Source organism: Jaculus jaculus, chromosome 18 (genome assembly GCF_020740685.1).
Source record: "Jaculus jaculus isolate mJacJac1 chromosome 18, mJacJac1.mat.Y.cur, whole genome shotgun sequence".
Classification (NCBI taxonomy): domain Eukaryota; kingdom Metazoa; phylum Chordata; class Mammalia; order Rodentia; family Dipodidae; genus Jaculus; species Jaculus jaculus.
Genome location: NC_059119.1, coordinates 62,726,701 through 62,744,488, shown reverse-complemented (window position 1 = coordinate 62,744,488; position 17,788 = coordinate 62,726,701). Strand labels below are relative to the sequence as shown.

Below are 17,788 nucleotides of genomic sequence, written 5' to 3'. Positions count from 1 at the left end.
CTTGAGCTCACAGTGATCCTTCTAACTCTGCCTCCTGAGTGCTGGGATTAAAAGCGTACACCACCAAACCTGGCTACATTTTTCTTTTCTTCTCATATTGCTCACAGAAAATGTATTTTTTTAAGACAGAAATAAGTAACACTACACTTAAAAAAAAAAAATAGGGCTGGAGAGATGGCTTAGCAGTTAAGCGCTTGCCTGTGAAGCCTAAGGACCCTGGTTCGAGGCTCGATTCCCCAGGACCCATGTTAGCCAGATACACAAGGGGGCACATGCATCTGGAGTTCGTTTGCAGAGGCTGGAAGCCCTGGCGTGCCCATTCTCTCTCTCTCCCTCTACCTGTCTTTCTCTCTGTGTCTGTTGCTCTCAAATAAATAAATTTAATATATATATATATATATATATATATATATATATATATATATATATATATATATATATATATATGGCTGGAGAAATGGGTCAGCAGTTAAAAGCACTTGCTTGCAAATCCTGATGGCCTGGGTTTGATTCCCCAGTATGCACATAATGCCACTTGCACAAATTGGCGCATACAACTGGAGTTTATATGCAATGCTAGAAAGCCTTAGTGCACCCACTGTCTCTAATAATTTTTCTTTAGAAGAAATCAAAGAACATACCTTTGTAAGGATGGTTTTACCATAATTTTTCGTGCTGGTTAAACCACTATTCAAAAAGATGTTCTTCTTCCCAACTGGACTATAATAAGCTAAAGGCAAAAGGAAGGAGACAAGTGCTTACTAAGTACAGAATGAAAACAGAGCCAATAAGCTTATCTTTCAGCATCTTAACACAAATTAGAAGCTTACCCTTTGGACAAACCCCTCCATGACTGTTTGCTCTGGGAGAGCCAACGTAAGCTAATCCAAGAGTTCCCATGTCAAAGTCTTGATAGGTGAAGAGATGTGCCAGGCAGACCTTAGACGCCTCCTCAGCTATATCAAAGCTAAATTGCTTTAAGGGGGGAAAAAAGGTATTTGTAATTAGATTAATAACTGTCCCACACTCAAAGGCATCTCAGCCAAGTAGTACAGACCAGACGCCGTTCTGGACGAATGCACACACCTTCCTCTAGCACAATGCACCTTCCCTGGAACGAAATCCAGGAAGCAGACACCATGGTCTTGGAAGCAATGGGGAAGAGCTAAGGTCCCTTTCCTACCTACGTAGAAGAGATCTACAGCCAGGAGCAGAGAATTGAAGCAATTCAGCAAGGGGATTACAGCACTCACACCAAAACATATTAAAAGTATTTCAAGAGTTCTACTGATTTTTTAGGGCTACTTTATTTTTCATCATTTGGGCTAGAAAAGATTTGTATTAATTTTTTTTTAAATTTTATAACACAATAAAGATATAAATACAAACTTACAAGAAAGCATACACACTTAGTTTTATGTTACCACAGTTAAAAAAAAAAAAAAAAAAGTAAACCTGGGGGTGGTGGTGCACACCTTTAATCCCAACACTCAGGAGACACAGGTAGGAGAATCACCGTAAATATGAGGCCACCCTGAGACTACATAGTGAATTCCAGGTCAGCCTGAGCTACAATGACATCCTATCTCAGGAAATTAAAAAAAGAAAGAAAGGAAGGGAGGGAGGGAGGGAGGGAGGGGAAAAAAAGTAAAACCATTTAAAGAACGCTGTGGGGGAAGTAACCTGGCTCCTGCCTCTTTTTTTTGGGGGGGGGGGAGGGTTGTTTTGTTTCTCGAGGTAGTGTTTCGTTCTAGCCCAGGCTGACCTGGAAGTCACTATGTAGTCTCAGGCTAGCCTTGAACTCATGGCAATCCTCCTATCTCTGCCTTCCCAGTGCTGGGATTAAAGACGTGTGCCACCACGCCTGGCTTTCTTTCCTTCTCTTAAGTCCTTTAAATTCTATCTGTAAGCTAATGAAATCTCCCTAAACATTAAAAAAGGGAAAAAAAGAACATCATGGGTTCATAAAGATTCTTTTTCTTAATTCAAAGGGGCTTATTATATTCTTCTACTGTAACATTACAGACTCCAAATTTAAAAATAAAACTCTTGGTTTTTATAATGCTTAAAATGAAAGAATCCTGTGTACAGAATGAACAATAGCTGTGCTGGAATTTTGACAATTCTGTGAACGCAGGTTAAGAAAGCAGAGGCACAGTGATTTACATAGCTGTTCTAGGAGTCAGAAGATCTGGCTGCTCAAAGCTAGCACCTCACTGTGAGCTGTATACCAAGACACTTAACCTTGTCGAATGGACTGCTTCTATGGTCACCACAAAATTCGTATGTTGACATTCTAAGCCCCAGTTATTCAGAATGCAACTGTATTTGGAGATGGAGGGAATTAAGGCAAAATGAGGTGATATGGATTGGCCTTAATTCAACGTAACTTATTTTCTTATGAGAAGGGGATTTGGACACAGATATACAGAGAAAAGAACAAGTGAAGAAGACAACATCAACATGCCAAAGAGACAGGCCTCATAATCAATCCTACTGATACCTTGGTCTTGGGCATTCAGACTTCAGAACTGTTAGAATATGAATGCCTGTTATTTTGGCCTACCAGGCTGTGTTACTTTGTTAGAGCAGCTGGATGTGACAAACACTTGCTAATGTAAGACATCTAAAGCAATGGTGCTATTCCAATCTACCTCCCAGAGTAATTGGCAGGTCAAATTAGGTACAGCAGTATTATACAGGCACAATACATAATGGTTCTAAATCTGCACAAAGAACAGATAATAGCCTTTAATTTCATCCCAGCTTTGGAACTTAATTTAGACCTCTTGGGAGCCTTAGACAAGCAATCCAGTTACGTCACACTAAACCTGGGCCAAAACAGCAAATGTTCTTCTCTCAACTTTCAAATTGGTGGTAATTTGTTGGCAAGAGCAGGACATTGACACACTTACCAGTTACAGTAGATCAACTTACAACAAAACAACAGTGTGTACAGACTCGACCACAAATGAAGTAGCACTATCCAAAGACAAGAAGCCGTCACACAGAATGCTAAGGACCTTTAAACTCATTACCAGAATGAAAACAAAAACGTAAAGTCCCTCTGGAGAACGTTCAGAACTCCATGTTATTTTTTTTTATTGTTATTAATTTGTGTGTTGTGTGTGCACATGCATGCGTGCACATACTATCTCCCCAGCCCTCAAAGATGAATATTGAAGTTTATTTTATTTTATATTTATTTATTAATTTATTAGAGAGAGAATGAACATGACAGGGCCTTTAGCCACTGCAAAAACTCCAGACCCATGTGCCACCATGTACATCTGGCTTCCACGGGTACTGGGTCCTTAGGCTTCGCAAGCCAGTGCCTTACGTGCTAGGCCAGCTCTCCAACCCCGCATACTGAATTCCTACTGCCTAACACATGTCATAATCTGGTACCTATTGCCCTAAGAGACCTGTGGGTAAGCTTCAGAAAGATCTGAGCTACAAAACTGTGGGGGGGGGGGGGGGAATCTGTATACTGGCATTTCATGGTATTTTCCAGAGACAATCCACTGTGCCTAACTAGATTCTCACAGATATTAAGGGGGCTGGAGAGACGGCTTAGAGGTTAAGGCACCTGCCTACAAAGCCAAAGGACCCAGGTCAATTCTCCAGGACCCACGTAAGTCAGATGCACAAGGTGGAGCATATGTCTGGAGTCCACCTGCAGTGGCTGGAGGCCCTGGCATACCTATTCTCTCTCTCTAATAAATAAATTTTTAAAAAGATATTAAGGTTAAATAAGAAGCACTGCTTCGTAGCACTTTCCTATGTCAGTTTTGGTTTGCCATCTGATGTACGCCCTGATAGATCTCATCAACACAGGTGGACTGCTTCTAATTTTCCACCATCTCTTCATCAGTACAGGAATATCAAATACCATACTCAGAATCCAGAGCATACCTCTAGTAACATCTTCACATCCCAAGCATCCTTTTCTTCATGTGGGTGACTTTTTGCCATATTGTAGTGCTTTTCACCAGGTTTTACTTCTTGTGGAGACTTGAGAATGCGAATCTATACTTAATGAGAGAGCATACTTAGGACACTCCCAAAAAAGCCTCAAGACTCTGAATACTACATTATTTTGTCAGTGCAAAACAAGACTAGCAGTAGAAAGGATCACTATCTTCAAGGCCAATAGGGGCTACATAGAAATACCCTATCTCAAAACACATACACACACAATCTTTCAACTACTATAGAAAAAAAATGTTTTAGGAGCAAAATTCTTCAGCTCTAATATTCAATATACAAAACAAACTGGAAAGCGTATGACATGAAAAATACATATCAATTGTTTATAGATATACTGAATGTGTACATTTTGGAAAAGGTGGAAGTTTACAATGAGCCTAAAATATTTATTGCCAACTATAGCCAATATTTAGAAATAAAGAATTACAATGAAGAGCACGTGGCCAGGCGTGGTGGCACATGCCTTTAATGGCAGCACTCAGAAGACAGATAAGAAGATTGTCATAAGTTTGAGGCCAGCCTGGGACTACGGAATTCCTGGTCAGCCTTGACAAGAGTAAGAGACAACCTCTAAAAATACCAAAAAAAGGTGGAACATTGTATACCACAGAAGTAAAAGGTTATAAGGAACTGGGGCTTCTCTTTGTACATGCATTTCAGACAAACTCGTAAACCTGCTCAGAGTAAAAGAAAGGAACAAAGGTTTCCCATCAGTGAGCTTGTGAAAGGGAAGAAAGTCCTACCCAGCTTAGAGGTTTGGTCTTTCTCCCCCATGTCTGCCGAGGCCCCCTCTGGTCTGCACTGCCACTGGCACTGCGTGCAAAGCTGACCGAGAAGACCTCTGCAGCTTGGGCGACAGGTGGTCAAGGCCCATGTGGTATGAAATGCCTCGAAGCCCAGGGTGACTACACATCTAAGTCACTTTCTCCAGCCACGCTGCACGGAATGAGGACGTGGCTATCTTTATCACCTAGATTACCATGCTCTTCAATCGGCTCTAAGTTCCTAAGACAAAGGGAACTTCTATTTATTGGCCTCCTAAGACCTCAATATGGTGCAACATTTTAAAACAAATAAATATGCCATACATAGAATGTCCAGACGTAATTACCATGGGATAATTTTTTATAATCATGGAAAATGTTAATAAAAATTTCAAAAAAAATAAAATGTCCAACACACCATGAAATGTGAAAAGGCAAGGTTTAAACGTGTACAGCACACCATCACAGAGTCACAGACAGGCATCAGATTTATACCTAAACCCTATCCATCCACATCACATGGGCAGGATGTGTATGTGGGGAGGTAGACACACTGGCTACTGACATGGATGTTTGCAGAAAGAAGTGGTCAGACAATGGGAAGGTACTGTGGGGATCTACTCTTCACAAAGCTTTCTAAGATTATTACTAGCAGGGTGTGGTGGTGCACGCTTTTAATCCTAGCACTCAGGAGGCAGAGATGGGAGGATCACCGAGAGTTCAAGGATACAATGAGACTACATAGTGAATTCCAGGTCAGCCTGAACTACAGTGAAACCCTGCCACCAAAAAAACAAAAGAAAAACATTACTACTAAACAAAATGTAGAGCCGGGGAGAGGGCTCAACAGATAAAGGTGCTTGCTACACAAGCATAAGAGTGTGTGTAAGACGGCCTGAGTTCAATCCTTAGCACCCATCTAAAAAGCCAGGGTGGCCACACATGCCAGACTGTTTTGACATGCCTCCAGTTCTGTACAGTAAGGAGACAAGACAATCATTGGGGCTCGCTGGTTAGCCAGTCTGACAGAAAAAGGACAGTTCTAGGTTCAATGAGAGACCCCACCTCAAATAAACAATGCAGAAAAGGGATAGAGGATACTCTACATTCTCCTCTGGCCTCCCAATGCATGTCCATGGGATGTGCTTATCTGTGCGCACACACATACTACACACACACACACACACACACACACACACACATGTATATACACATACACACACACACACACACACACACACACAAAAAAAAAGTACAACAGAAAAAGAGAATGAAAGATAGCAAAACAATTCTCTTAGTTTTATGTGGTCTAGAAAGTTTAGCCATGCATGGTGGTGCACGCCTTTAATGCCATCACTTAGGAGGCAGAGGTAGGAGAATTACTGGAAGTTCAATGCCAGCCTGGGACTAAACAGTGAGTTCCAGGTCAGCCTGGGCTAGAGTGAGACCCTACTTTGGAAAACAAAAACTTAACACTCATAAGCATACTACTTCATTTCAAAAGTTTTTTTTTTTTTTAGAGGTAGGGTCTTACTCTGGCCCAGGCTGACCTGGAATTCACTATGGAGTCTCAGGGTGGCCTCGAACTCATGGTGATCCTCCTACCTCTGCCTACCGAGTGCTGGGATTAATGGCGTGTGCCACCACACCCGGCAAAACATTGTTTTGAATATTTCCTCTAAGAACTAATTAAGATGATATTAATACAGAGTGCTAGATGCACTATTACAGCTAAACAGAAATGTTTAGGGAAAAAAGATCTACTGGTTCTACAAATATAAATCCTTATACTGTATTTTTAGTAAACTTAATAGGGATTCAACAATATGTACTAGGATTTCAAGTGAAGGCTAAAGTGTAACTGAGAAAAAGACAAACAGCACAGAACATTAAAGGGCTATACTGACAAAAGGGTAAAGCGTACAACAGCATCTAAGTTTTATTCCTAGAATAAGCTGAAGGACAGAAAACTATATAAGGTAGGATTAATACCAAAAGCACTTGCCAGGCATGGTGGCACATGCCTTTAATCCTAGGTAGGAGGTCAAGGTAGAAGGATGGCTGTAAATTCAAGACCAGTCTGAGATTATATAGTGAGTCCCAGGTAAGCCTGGGCTAGAGCAAGACCCTACCTCAAAAAGACAAAGGAAAAAAAAAACTGCATACCTTTTCAGAAAAAAAATCATTAAGAATGAAACTACTTATGATTAAGGTCAAAGGTAAGTTCTGGAGGTTTAAATATAAATAAAAATAATGCTGAGCATGGTGGCATAGGCCTTTAATCCCAGACTTGGGAGGCAGAGGTAGGAAGATCGCTGTGATTTCAAGGTAGCCTGAAACTACAAAGTGAATTTCAGCTCAGATGGACTAGAACAAAACCCTACCTCAAAAACCAAAAACGGGGCTGGAGAGATGGCTTAGTAGTTAAGGCGTCTGCCTGCAAAGACTAAGGATCCAGATTTGATTCCCCAGTAACCACGTAACCCAGATGTACAAGGTGGTACGCATGTCTGCAGTCCACTTGCAGTAGCTAGAGGACACAGTGTGCCCGTTCTCTCTTTCTCTCTCAAATAAAATAAACCAAAAAAAATACATAAAATATTTACATCATAAAGCTTCATAGTTTAACAGAGAAATCCACATGTATTGATATATACCTGTTCTATCTGTATTCCATAGCCTTTAAAGTCTGCATTATCCCACGAAGTATTCCGGTATATGTCATCAACTCTGTCAATTAGTTCTATCTGTGTGTATAAAAGAAGACATAATGTAGACCTTTATCACTCTTTGCAATATAACCTAGATCTACTGGGATAAAAACCCAGCTGGAGTGGGGTGACGCACACCTTTAATTTCAGCACTTGGGAGGCAGAGGTAGGAGGATCGCCATGAGTTTGAAACCACCCTGAGACTACACAGTGAATTCCAGGTCAGCCTGGGCTACAGTGAGGCCCTACCTAAAAAAAAAAAAAAAAAAAAAAAAATCAGCTGGGGCTGGGACTGGGACTGGGTGTGGTGGTGCACACCTTTAATCTCAGCACTAGGGAGGCAGAGGTAGGAGGATCGCTGTGATTTCGAGGCCCCCCCGAGACTCCATAGGGAATTATAGGTCAGCCTGGGCTAGAGCAAAACCATACCTTGGGGAAAAAACAAAACAAAACACCCCAACTGGGAAGAAATTGCATTGCAAAAGTTTCTACTATTACAAAAGGTAGCATTAACATACTAGTCTTTATCACTGATGGCTCTATAAAGAAATTAATTCTAAATCCAAACAAAGTGTTGCTACCAGAATAAAATGGTTAGTCTACTCTAACTCTCAAATAATCAACCACATACCAAACTAAAATATCAAGCACCCTGAGAAAAGCCAATTGATTCATCAAAATATATTCCCAGGCCAGAGAGATGACTTAGCAGCTAAAGGTGCTTGCCTGCAAAGCCTAAGGACCCATGCTTGACTCTCCAGATCCCATGTAAACCAGATGTACAAAGGTGAGGCGAGCACAAGGTCACACATGCCCACTAGGTGGTGTAAGCATCTGGAGTTCAATTGCAGTGGCTGAGGCCCTGGTCAATTCTCTCTAAAATAAAAAATATTCCCAAGAGGTAGTTCTTCTTCACTCTATCTTTTGGCAAGTATTTGAAAAACACCCTGTCCCCCCACACACGCCAAAAGAGGTTAAATGGTGGCAGTAACTGTTATTCTCTATTCCATCACCTCCCCTTACCCACAATATTCTGTACTTAGAGCTGGGCGTGGTGGTGCACACCTTTTATACCAGCACTTGGAAGGCAGAGGTAGAAGGATCACTGTGAGATTGAGGCCAGCCTGAGACTACTTAGTGAATTTCAGGTCAGCTTGAGGTAGAGCAAGACCCTACCTTAACTGCCCCCCTCCCCACAAAAAAATAAATAAATAAATAAAAAAGATTCTGTGCTGAGGAAAGGGCTAGAGGACAAAGCTTGACTGCTCGGGTTCAATTCCCCAGTATTTATGTAAACCCAGACGAGTAAAATAATACATGAACTTGGAGTTGATTATGACCAACAAGAGGCCCTGGTGCGTGTGCGCTCATGCTCACTCACTCGCTCTCTCCCTCTCTCTCTCTCAAATGAATAAATAAAGTATACCCACAATTCCATCTTTTCTCCTCTGATTTTAGAACACTGGGCACAGAAGGACTACAGAGTCACCAACAATTAATTACATGGGAAATAACTAAATGCTAGTTATTTATCTTTTCCTCAACGAGATTATTTTACCATTAAAAAACTGGGTCAAACTGAATGTGGTGACACATACCTTTAATCCCAGCACTCAAGAGGCAGAGGTAGAAGAATGATGAGTTTAAGGCTACCTGAGGCTACTTAGTGTATTTCAGGTCAGTCTGGGATAGAGTGAAACCCTACCTTGGAAAAAAAAAATTGAGTCAAGAGATTAGCAGTTAAAAGGACTTGCTTGCAAAGCCTGAAAGCCTAATGGCCTGGGTTCAATTCCCCAGTGCCTATGTAAAGCCAAATACACAAAGTGACTCATGCACCTGTAGTTCATCTGCAGTGGAAGGAGGCCCTGATGCATATATACTCAACTCTCTTTCTATCAGTGTCTTTTTCTCTGTCTCTCACTCAAATAAATACTTTTTTCTAAAAAAAAAATAAGGTATTCATGCCTTTAATCCCAGCACTCAGGAGGCAGAGGTAGTAGGATCACAGGGAGTTCAAGGCCACCCTGAGACTACATAGTGAATTCCAGGTCAGCCTGGGCTAAAGTGAGACCCTACCACAAAAAAACAAAACAAAACAAAACAAAAAATTGGGTTGACAGGTTTATTCCAGAAACTCTGAAGTTACAGGTCTAAGAAACTATTCTTTGCTTAAAAGTAACTCTAAGAAACGTAATGTTAAGGCTAGAGAGATGGCTTAGTGGTTAAGGTGCTTCCTGGAAAGGCCAAAGGACCGAGGTTTAATTCCCCAATACCCACATAAAGCCAGGTGCACAAGATGGCATATGCACCTGGAGTTCATTTGCAGTGACTAGAGGCCCTGGTGCACCCAATTCTCTGTGTGTCTCTTCCTCTTTTTCCCTTCTTCCTTCCTTCCCTTCCTACCCCCTCTGTTAAATAAATATGAATATTTAATAAAGAAATGCAATTTTAAGACTGGAGAGATGGCTAAGCAGTTAAAGGTGCTTGCTTGCAAAGCCTGCCATCCAGGCTTGATTTCACCAGCCTCTCTCTTAAAGGCAGGTGCACAAAGTAGCACATGCATCTACAGTGAAGTTACAGTGACAGGAGGCCCTGGCATGTTTCTCTCTCTCTCTCTCTTTCTCTCTCTCTCTCTTACAAATGAAGAAAAATATTCTTTAAAACATAAATGTAATTTGAAAAACAAGACCTGATATATGTGTGGTATAATGTAAAAAAAAAAAAAAAGCAGCATAATAAGAGCTTAATACAAAAACCCAGATTAAGAAAGATTTCTCAAGATTCTCTCTTGCTTAGGAACATAAATTACAATGACTCTCATTCTTCTCTTAATAAATGCATTCACTTGACAGAAGAAAAGGAAGAGAAAGGGAGGTTACGAATAAAATGGAGAGACTAGGAAAAGCAAAGCATGAGAAAGACAAGACTGCATTAAGCTGTTGGTTCACAATAACTGCATCCATTCTCATTTATTCCCTCAATGACAACATTCTTGTCTTGGGGGGTTGGGGGTTTTCTTTTTTAAAATTTATTTATTTGAGAGCAACAGACAGAAAGAAAAAGTGGGGGAGAGAGAGAGAATGAGAATGGGTGCGCCAGGGCCTCCAGCCACTGCAAATGAACTCCAGATGCATGTGTCCCCTTGTGCATCTGGCTAACGTGGTTCCTGGGGAATTGAGCCTCGAACCAGGGTCCTTAGACTTCACAGGCAAGCACTTAACCGCTAAACCATCTCTCCAGCCCTCAATATCAACATTCTGATCAATGACAAGTTACCATGGCCGGTGAGGCCAAACTGACAAAAACAAAATATCTTGGTGAAAAATGCCTAATATGCATAAAAAGACTACTGTACAGAAAAATTAAAAATAAAATAAATTTACAAAAGTTTGAAACTATACCTTCCATATGAGGATATAAGAACCTCAAAGAATGGCCTTCAAGTATTTGAAAAGAAATAACCAAGCGTTTGGAACAGGCCAAGTTTCATTAAGCTGTAATATAGTGCAGCCTTCTCTTAATGGAATTTACCTACCCACATAAATTACTTCCCTATTTGCCCTACGCAGTATCATATACTTACTAAGTAATTGGTAGTGGTGCTCTCTTCCCCTCTGCCCATGTACTTATAAAAGCGATGATCTGCTACCACCAGTAATTTACACGTGTTCTTCATGGGATTAGGATCAGCTCTTCTCTTCACACGGTGAACAAACTCTAATATGAATTTGTATGCACTATTAAATCAAAATTCATCAAAACAAGGAGGATTTTATAGTAACACTTTATATCCAGTATGTGTCTGACACAAACATTATTTGAGCTTAATATCCTACATATCTCTTTTATAAGAAAAGTGTAAGAGGTTGAGCCCACTCTGGTCTTGAACTTATTATGTAGACAAGAATGACCTTGAACTCCTGACTCTCATAGCTCCATACCCCAAGTTTTAGGACAACAGGTATGTGCCACCTGGCCTGATTCCTTAAAGATATCTTCCCAGTAAGCCAAATGCACAAGGTAGTACATGTGTCTGGAATTCATATGCAGTGGCTAGAGGGCCTGGCACGCCCATTCTCTCCCTATCAAATAATTTAAAACAAAAACAAACAAACAAAAAAAAACTTAAGGGAGGCATGGTAGCACATGCCTTAAATGCCAGCACTCCAGAGGCAGAGATAAGAGGGTGAGAGTTTGAGGCCATCCTGAGACTACATAATGAATTCCAGGTCAGCCTGGGCTAGAGCACGACCCTACCTCAAAAAAACAAAACAAAACAGCTTAAATGTAACAAGACCCTGGCTGAACCCCTGAATACCACAAAAAGCATGCATCTGTGGAGGGATAGGTCTTGACCAGGAGCTAGCTCTGTAGCAGGCTCAAACTCCCATCGATTCTCCCAAGTTTTAAAATTAATGATGTGAGCCACCACACCAGGCTAGACATTTTTTTTCTTAAGTATTAAGGGCTGGGAAGATGGATCAGTGGTTAAGGATGCTTGCTTGCAAAGCATCTGCCAGCTTGGGTTCAATTTCCCAGTACCAACATATAGCCAGATGCACAAGGTGGTTCATGCAGATGGAGTGCCTGTGCACTGAGTGACTAGAGGCCCTGGAACACCTATATGTGCATACACTCTTGTTCTCTCGCTCCCTTCTTCTTTCTCTCTGTTGGAAAATAATATTTTAAAAATTAGCTAGCATGGTAACTCATGCCTTTAATCACAGCATTTGGGAGGCAAAGGTATAGGAGGATTGTCATGAGTTCAGGGCCACCCTAAAACTACATAGTGAATTCCAGGTCAGCCTGAGCTACAGGGAGACCCTACCTCGAAAAACAAATAAATAAGTGTTGCCAGGTAAGGTGGCACACATGCCTTTTAATCCCAACATCTGAAAGGTAGAGATAAGAGGATTGCTGTGAGTTCGAGCCTGAAAATAAAAAGTGAGTTCCAGGTCAGCCTGAGCTAGAGGGAGACCTACTTCAAAAAAAAAAAAGAAAAAAGAAAAGAAAAGAAAAAGAAGCTGGGCGTGGTGGTGCATTTGGAGGCAGAGGTAGGAGAATTATGAGCTCAAGGCCACCCTGAGACTACAATAGTTAATTCCAGGTCAGCCTGGACCAGATTGAGTCCCTACCTCAAAAAGAGAAAGAAAAAGAAAAAGAAAAATGCTTCAGGTGGGCATGGGGGCACATGCCTTTAATTCCAGCACTCAGGAGGCAGAGGCAGGAGGATCGCCACATGTTCAAGGCCACCCTGAGACTACACAGTGAATTCCAAGTCAGCCTGGGCTACAGCGAGACCCTACCTTGAAAAACCAAAAATACTACTACTATTACTACTACTAATAATAATAATAAATAAAATGCTTAACAGACATGTATAAAATTGTTTTAAAAAAATAAGGGGCTGTGGCAATGACTGTAGGTAAGAGAGCTTGCTGCAAAACATGAGGATCTCAGTTATATCTGGAGAACCCACGAAAAAAACCAGCCATGCATGGTCACTCATGGCTGTAACCTCAGCATTATGAGGGTAGAATCAAGAAGATAGCTGGGGCTCCATACACAGCCAGTCCAATTGAAAACTGGTGAGCTCCAAAGACCATACACACGCACACCAAAATAAATGAATAAATAAATACCAACAAAAAGCTTGTAACAGAGGAAAATAACTGTCTCTTAGTAGGCTATGAAGCCACCAGTTATTTTCCTTGAGAATTCCATGAATTAATATAACAATAAAAATTAATGTAATGTAAAAGAGTACAATCATCAAGGTAGTCATTCATTACAGTTGAATAATCCCGAGGCAGGTAATGATGGCACAGGCCTGAAATCCCAGGACTGGAGGCTAGGGCAAGAGGACTGAAAGCTATCAGGCTATCACCAGCTACTTAGTAAAGCCTATCACAAGCCCTGAAGATCTGAGATACCTGTAAGTGCTAGGCTGAAACTCTCATAATCTCCTCTCAGAAGCACACAACACACTGTCCTAAACACTTACACATATATGAAATACATATATGTTTATGAACACATGTGGCTCTACTTGTTGGTCTGGGGTACTTTACTAAACTAAGTAGAAGGAAAACCATCAGTACATGTTTGAGGAAATTGTATACACACGTAGCTACAAACAAATATATCCTTATAAAAAGCTGAAAAGATTAGTCTTCATTAACAAAACACCTTTCTTACCAAATAATCAAATTAAGAATTTATTTGTTAATATACTAAAATGCTGGTAATATTTTTCAAGGTTTCAGAAATAATGACAGGAAACTGGGCACGGTAGCACACAGCTGTGGTCCCAGTTCCACTAAAGGCAGAGGCAGGAGGACCATGTTAGTCCATCAGTTCAAGCAACTGGAGCAGTACAGCAAGACCCGATCTCTTTAAAAATAATGAGGAAAGGGCTGGAGAGATGGCTTAGTGGTTAAGGCTCTTGCCTGCAAAACCAAAGGACTCATGTTTGATTCCCTAGGACCCACGTAAGCCAGATGCACAAGGTGGTACATGCATCTGGAGCTTGTTTGCAGCGGCTGAAGGCCCTGGCACACCCATTCTCTCCCTCCCTCTCTCTCTCTCTCTCTCTCTCTCTCTCTCCCTCCCTCCCTCCCTCCCTCCCTCTCTCTCTCTCTCTCTCTCTCTCTCTCTCTCTCTCATATAAGTAAAATTTTAAAAAGATAACACAGTAATGAGGACAGAAGAACAGCTTTTCAAAAATGGATATATGTTCTTTAAATGACCACAGATTTGTCCCAAGACTAATAACCGTGTGTTCTAAACAGTACAGAAGACCAGTATATCCAAAATATTATTTTGACACTTCTCTTTTATTTTGGCTGTTTGAGGGAGTCACACTCTAGCCCAGGAAGACCTGGAATTCACTCTATAGCGCAGGCTGGCCTCAAACTCACAGTGATTCTCCTAACCTCAGTCTCCCAAGTGTCCAGCTAATTTGATACTTTTCAATAGCTACAAATAAACTTCCCTCAGATCATTTAATTGTCTTTTCCCCAGTGTTTACAACTATTACAATATAGAAAAAGAAGTAAGGATTTTTGTAACAAAACCATGGAGACCATTTGTATTTTGCTTGTATTGTATCTGAAAATTGCTTTAAGGTTTACCTTTAGGGGGTTCTCTGTCTATGAGCCCCTCTGGCAGCAACTCTTCATCATCCACTTTTAAATAACCACACACTTTTGGAGATTGCAAACGTGAAACATTCTTGATATCTTCAGACTTATAAACTAGCATTCTTTTGTCTTTAGTATTATTGACAAATCTCCAAAGTGGCTAAAACAGAAAGTGCATATGATAAAAAGGAAAAAAAAAAAAGAATTCCTAAACATCAAATAAAAGACATAACAATCTTTGCTTATTCTTAGATAATATTTATTTCTAAGTAAGCAAACTAGACATTTTACCCAATTATTTCACCTTTTGTCATTTGAAGTTATGCTGATAAATAAATTCAAACTCATACATTAGGCACGATTTTATATTTATATGAGGAAAACATGAACTTGTAAAAATAAGAGACAAAAACACTGCTTACCTTTTATCATTAGTTCCTTTAAAATATTCATGTAATTCCTATTTTATTACAATACTGTTATAGGCAGCACAATATCAAAAGTTGGTCAAGGTTTCTGTTCATGGTAGGAAGACTGCTATGAGTTTGAGGCCACCCTGAGACTACACAGTGAATTCCAGGTCAGCCTGAGCTACAGTGAAACCCTACCTCGAAAAACCAAAAAATAAAAGCCAGTCTGTTGGGCTTGCCTCAAAAACTGCAATTTCAAACCCCCAGCACCATAAAAACAAAAACAATACCAAAAAAAGTCTGTATCTACAATGCTGCAAGGCCACAATAAATTACTCATGTGCTCCATAGATTACCAAGATGTTTCTAGTTTTACAAAATAAAGTCTTCTGTAAATACACTGATCCCAGCTGTGGAAAGTACACAAAGCAGATCACACACACACAGGTCATGTATGTACAAAGCATCCCCGACAAGAGAATGAAAGTGAGTAGGACACCACTCCATGCCCACTGGGGTGGCTATAATCAGACAAATGCTGGTGAGGACGCCGAGAAATCCAAACCCTCGTCAATGCCGATGAGAACGTGACACAGGAGTCACATCACGTGGCACAAAGTCTAAGAACTCCCCAAAGGTTAAAAACCATTACCAGACAACTGGAGAGATTCAAAACTGACCACAGTGCTGAGAACACATGACTTTTGAGAGCTTCGCACTAAGTGAGACGTCTCTCAGGGAACACTGCGGAAGAGGAGGCAGGAAGAGTAAGAAAGCAAGGGCTCTGGGATGGGACGGTGTGTGGGACTGTCTCCTCGTGGACATGAAGTGGCCACTGCGCCCACGGCCTCACAGTGGCTGCCACTACCTGCAGAAGACCCACCCAGTGAGACCCATCAATACTCCATCATGAATGATGGGGAGGAGAGGAGGCATCGGGAATGGTTGGAAAGAGTGGGTTCAGTGTAATAGGGGCAGGCTACAAATAAAGGTAATGGGAAGAGAATATGATCAAAATACATTATGCACATGTAAGAAAAGGGTGAACAAAAAGGGGTGTGGTGGCACACGCCTTTAATCCCAGCACTCAGGTGGCAAAGAGAAGACTATTGTGGGTTCAAGGCAAGCCTGAGACTACATAGTGAATTCCAGACCTGCCAGAGCTAGAGTGAGACCCTACCTCAAGAAAATAAAAAAATTAAAACTCACATAGCACCAAAACCCACAAAACTTCAGTGTGACAAGGACTAAACCAAACCTCACAATTATAACTCTAAACATCAGTGGTCTCAATTCCTCAATCAAAAGATACAGGTTAACTGGCTATATTAGAAAAATGGATCTGCCTATCTGTTATTTACAAGAAACCCACCTCACTATCAAAAACAGACACCTCAGGCTGGAGAGATGGCTTAGCAGCTAAGGTGCTTACCTACAAAGCCTAAGGACCCAGGTTTGATTCCCCAGAACCCAAGTAAGCCAGATGCACACAGTGGTGCATGTGTCTAGAGTTCTTCTGCAATGGCTAGAAGGCCCTGGCATGCCCATCCTCTCTCTCTCATAAATAAAAATAAAATATTTTTAAAAATAGACACCTCCTTAGGGTGAAAAGATAGAAAACAAACTTCCAATAAGAATCAAGCAGGTGTGGCTATGCTAATATCTAACAAAATATACTTCAAACCAAAAGTAATCAAAAGAAGCCAGGCGTGGTAGCACATACCTTTAATCCTAGAGCTTGGGAGGCAGAGGTAGGAGGATTGTTCAAGGCCACCCTTGGCTAGAATGAAACCCTACCTCAAAACAAACAAGCAAACAAAAAGAGTAATCAAAAGAAACAAAGAAGGCCAGTTTTGACTCATCAAGGGAATGATCCAACCTTACCACAATCAGAAACATATATGCACCAAACATAAGTGCACTATATTTTCTAAAGCAAAATCTACTTGATAATAAAGCAGAAATAAATACCAATACCATCACAGTAGGGGACTTCAATACCTCAGTATCATCAGTAGACAGATCATACGAGCAGAAAGTAAGCACAGAAATAACAGCTTAACACCACCAAAAATCAATTAGACCTAATAGACTTCTACAGAATACTCCATCCCTATTCCACAGAATACACATTCTTCTTGGCAGCTCAGGAAACCTTCTCTAAAACAGTTTATGTATTAGAGCATAAAGCATGCCTCCATAAATTTAGGACAACTGACATAATTCCCTGCGCTGTATGTGACCACTGAATTAAAGCTAGAAACCAACAAGAGAAATAACAGAAAACACACCAACTTCTGGAGACTGAGCAGCTCTCTACTAAACATGAATAGGGCATAGAAGAAATAAGGAAGCAAACTGTAAAATTTCTAGAATTAAATGATAATGAAAACACATCACAGCTGAATTTATGGAATACACTGAAGGCAGTCCTAAAAGGAAACTTTATATCATTAAGTGCTTTCATATCAAAGACAGAACCCAAATTAGTAACTTAACCATCCATCTGAAAGCACTGGATTAACAAGAACAATCCAATACCAAGAGCTCCAGACAGAAATAAATAATCAAGACCAGAAAAGAAATCATGAATTGGAAATTGAGCAAACAAAAAGAATGATGAGCCAGGTGAGGTGGCACACACTTTTAATCCCAGCACTCGGGAGGCAGAAGTAGGAGGATCACAGTGAGTTCGAGGCCACCCTGAGACTACATAGTGAATTTCAGGTCAGCCGGGGTTAGAGTGAGACCCTAACTCAAAAGAAAAAAAA

At 40.8% G+C, this 17,788-nt stretch overlaps 1 protein-coding gene across 5 annotated transcripts in view; it reads right to left on the bottom strand.

Annotated features, from left to right (window-relative positions):
- The window catches only part of Adam17 (ADAM metallopeptidase domain 17), a 62,159-nt gene that overhangs the window by 15,931 nt on the left and 28,440 nt on the right, over positions 1–17,788 (bottom strand). The window contains exons 5-10 of one of the 5 annotated variants that reach the window (XM_012949145.2): positions 14,599–14,767; positions 11,049–11,182; positions 7,412–7,501; positions 3,916–4,029; positions 831–975; positions 642–730 (exon numbers count right to left, since the gene is read on the bottom strand). In XM_012949145.2, the coding sequence (XP_012804599.2) occupies positions 642–730; positions 831–975; positions 3,916–4,029; positions 7,412–7,501; positions 11,049–11,182; positions 14,599–14,767 (741 nt within the window). Of the gene's footprint in view, positions 1–641; positions 731–830; positions 976–3,915; positions 4,035–7,411; positions 7,502–11,048; positions 11,203–14,598; positions 14,768–17,788 lie in introns of those variants that run through there. The other 4 variants (XM_012949146.2, XM_045137845.1, XM_045137847.1 and 1 more) reach the window with 4 other exon arrangements.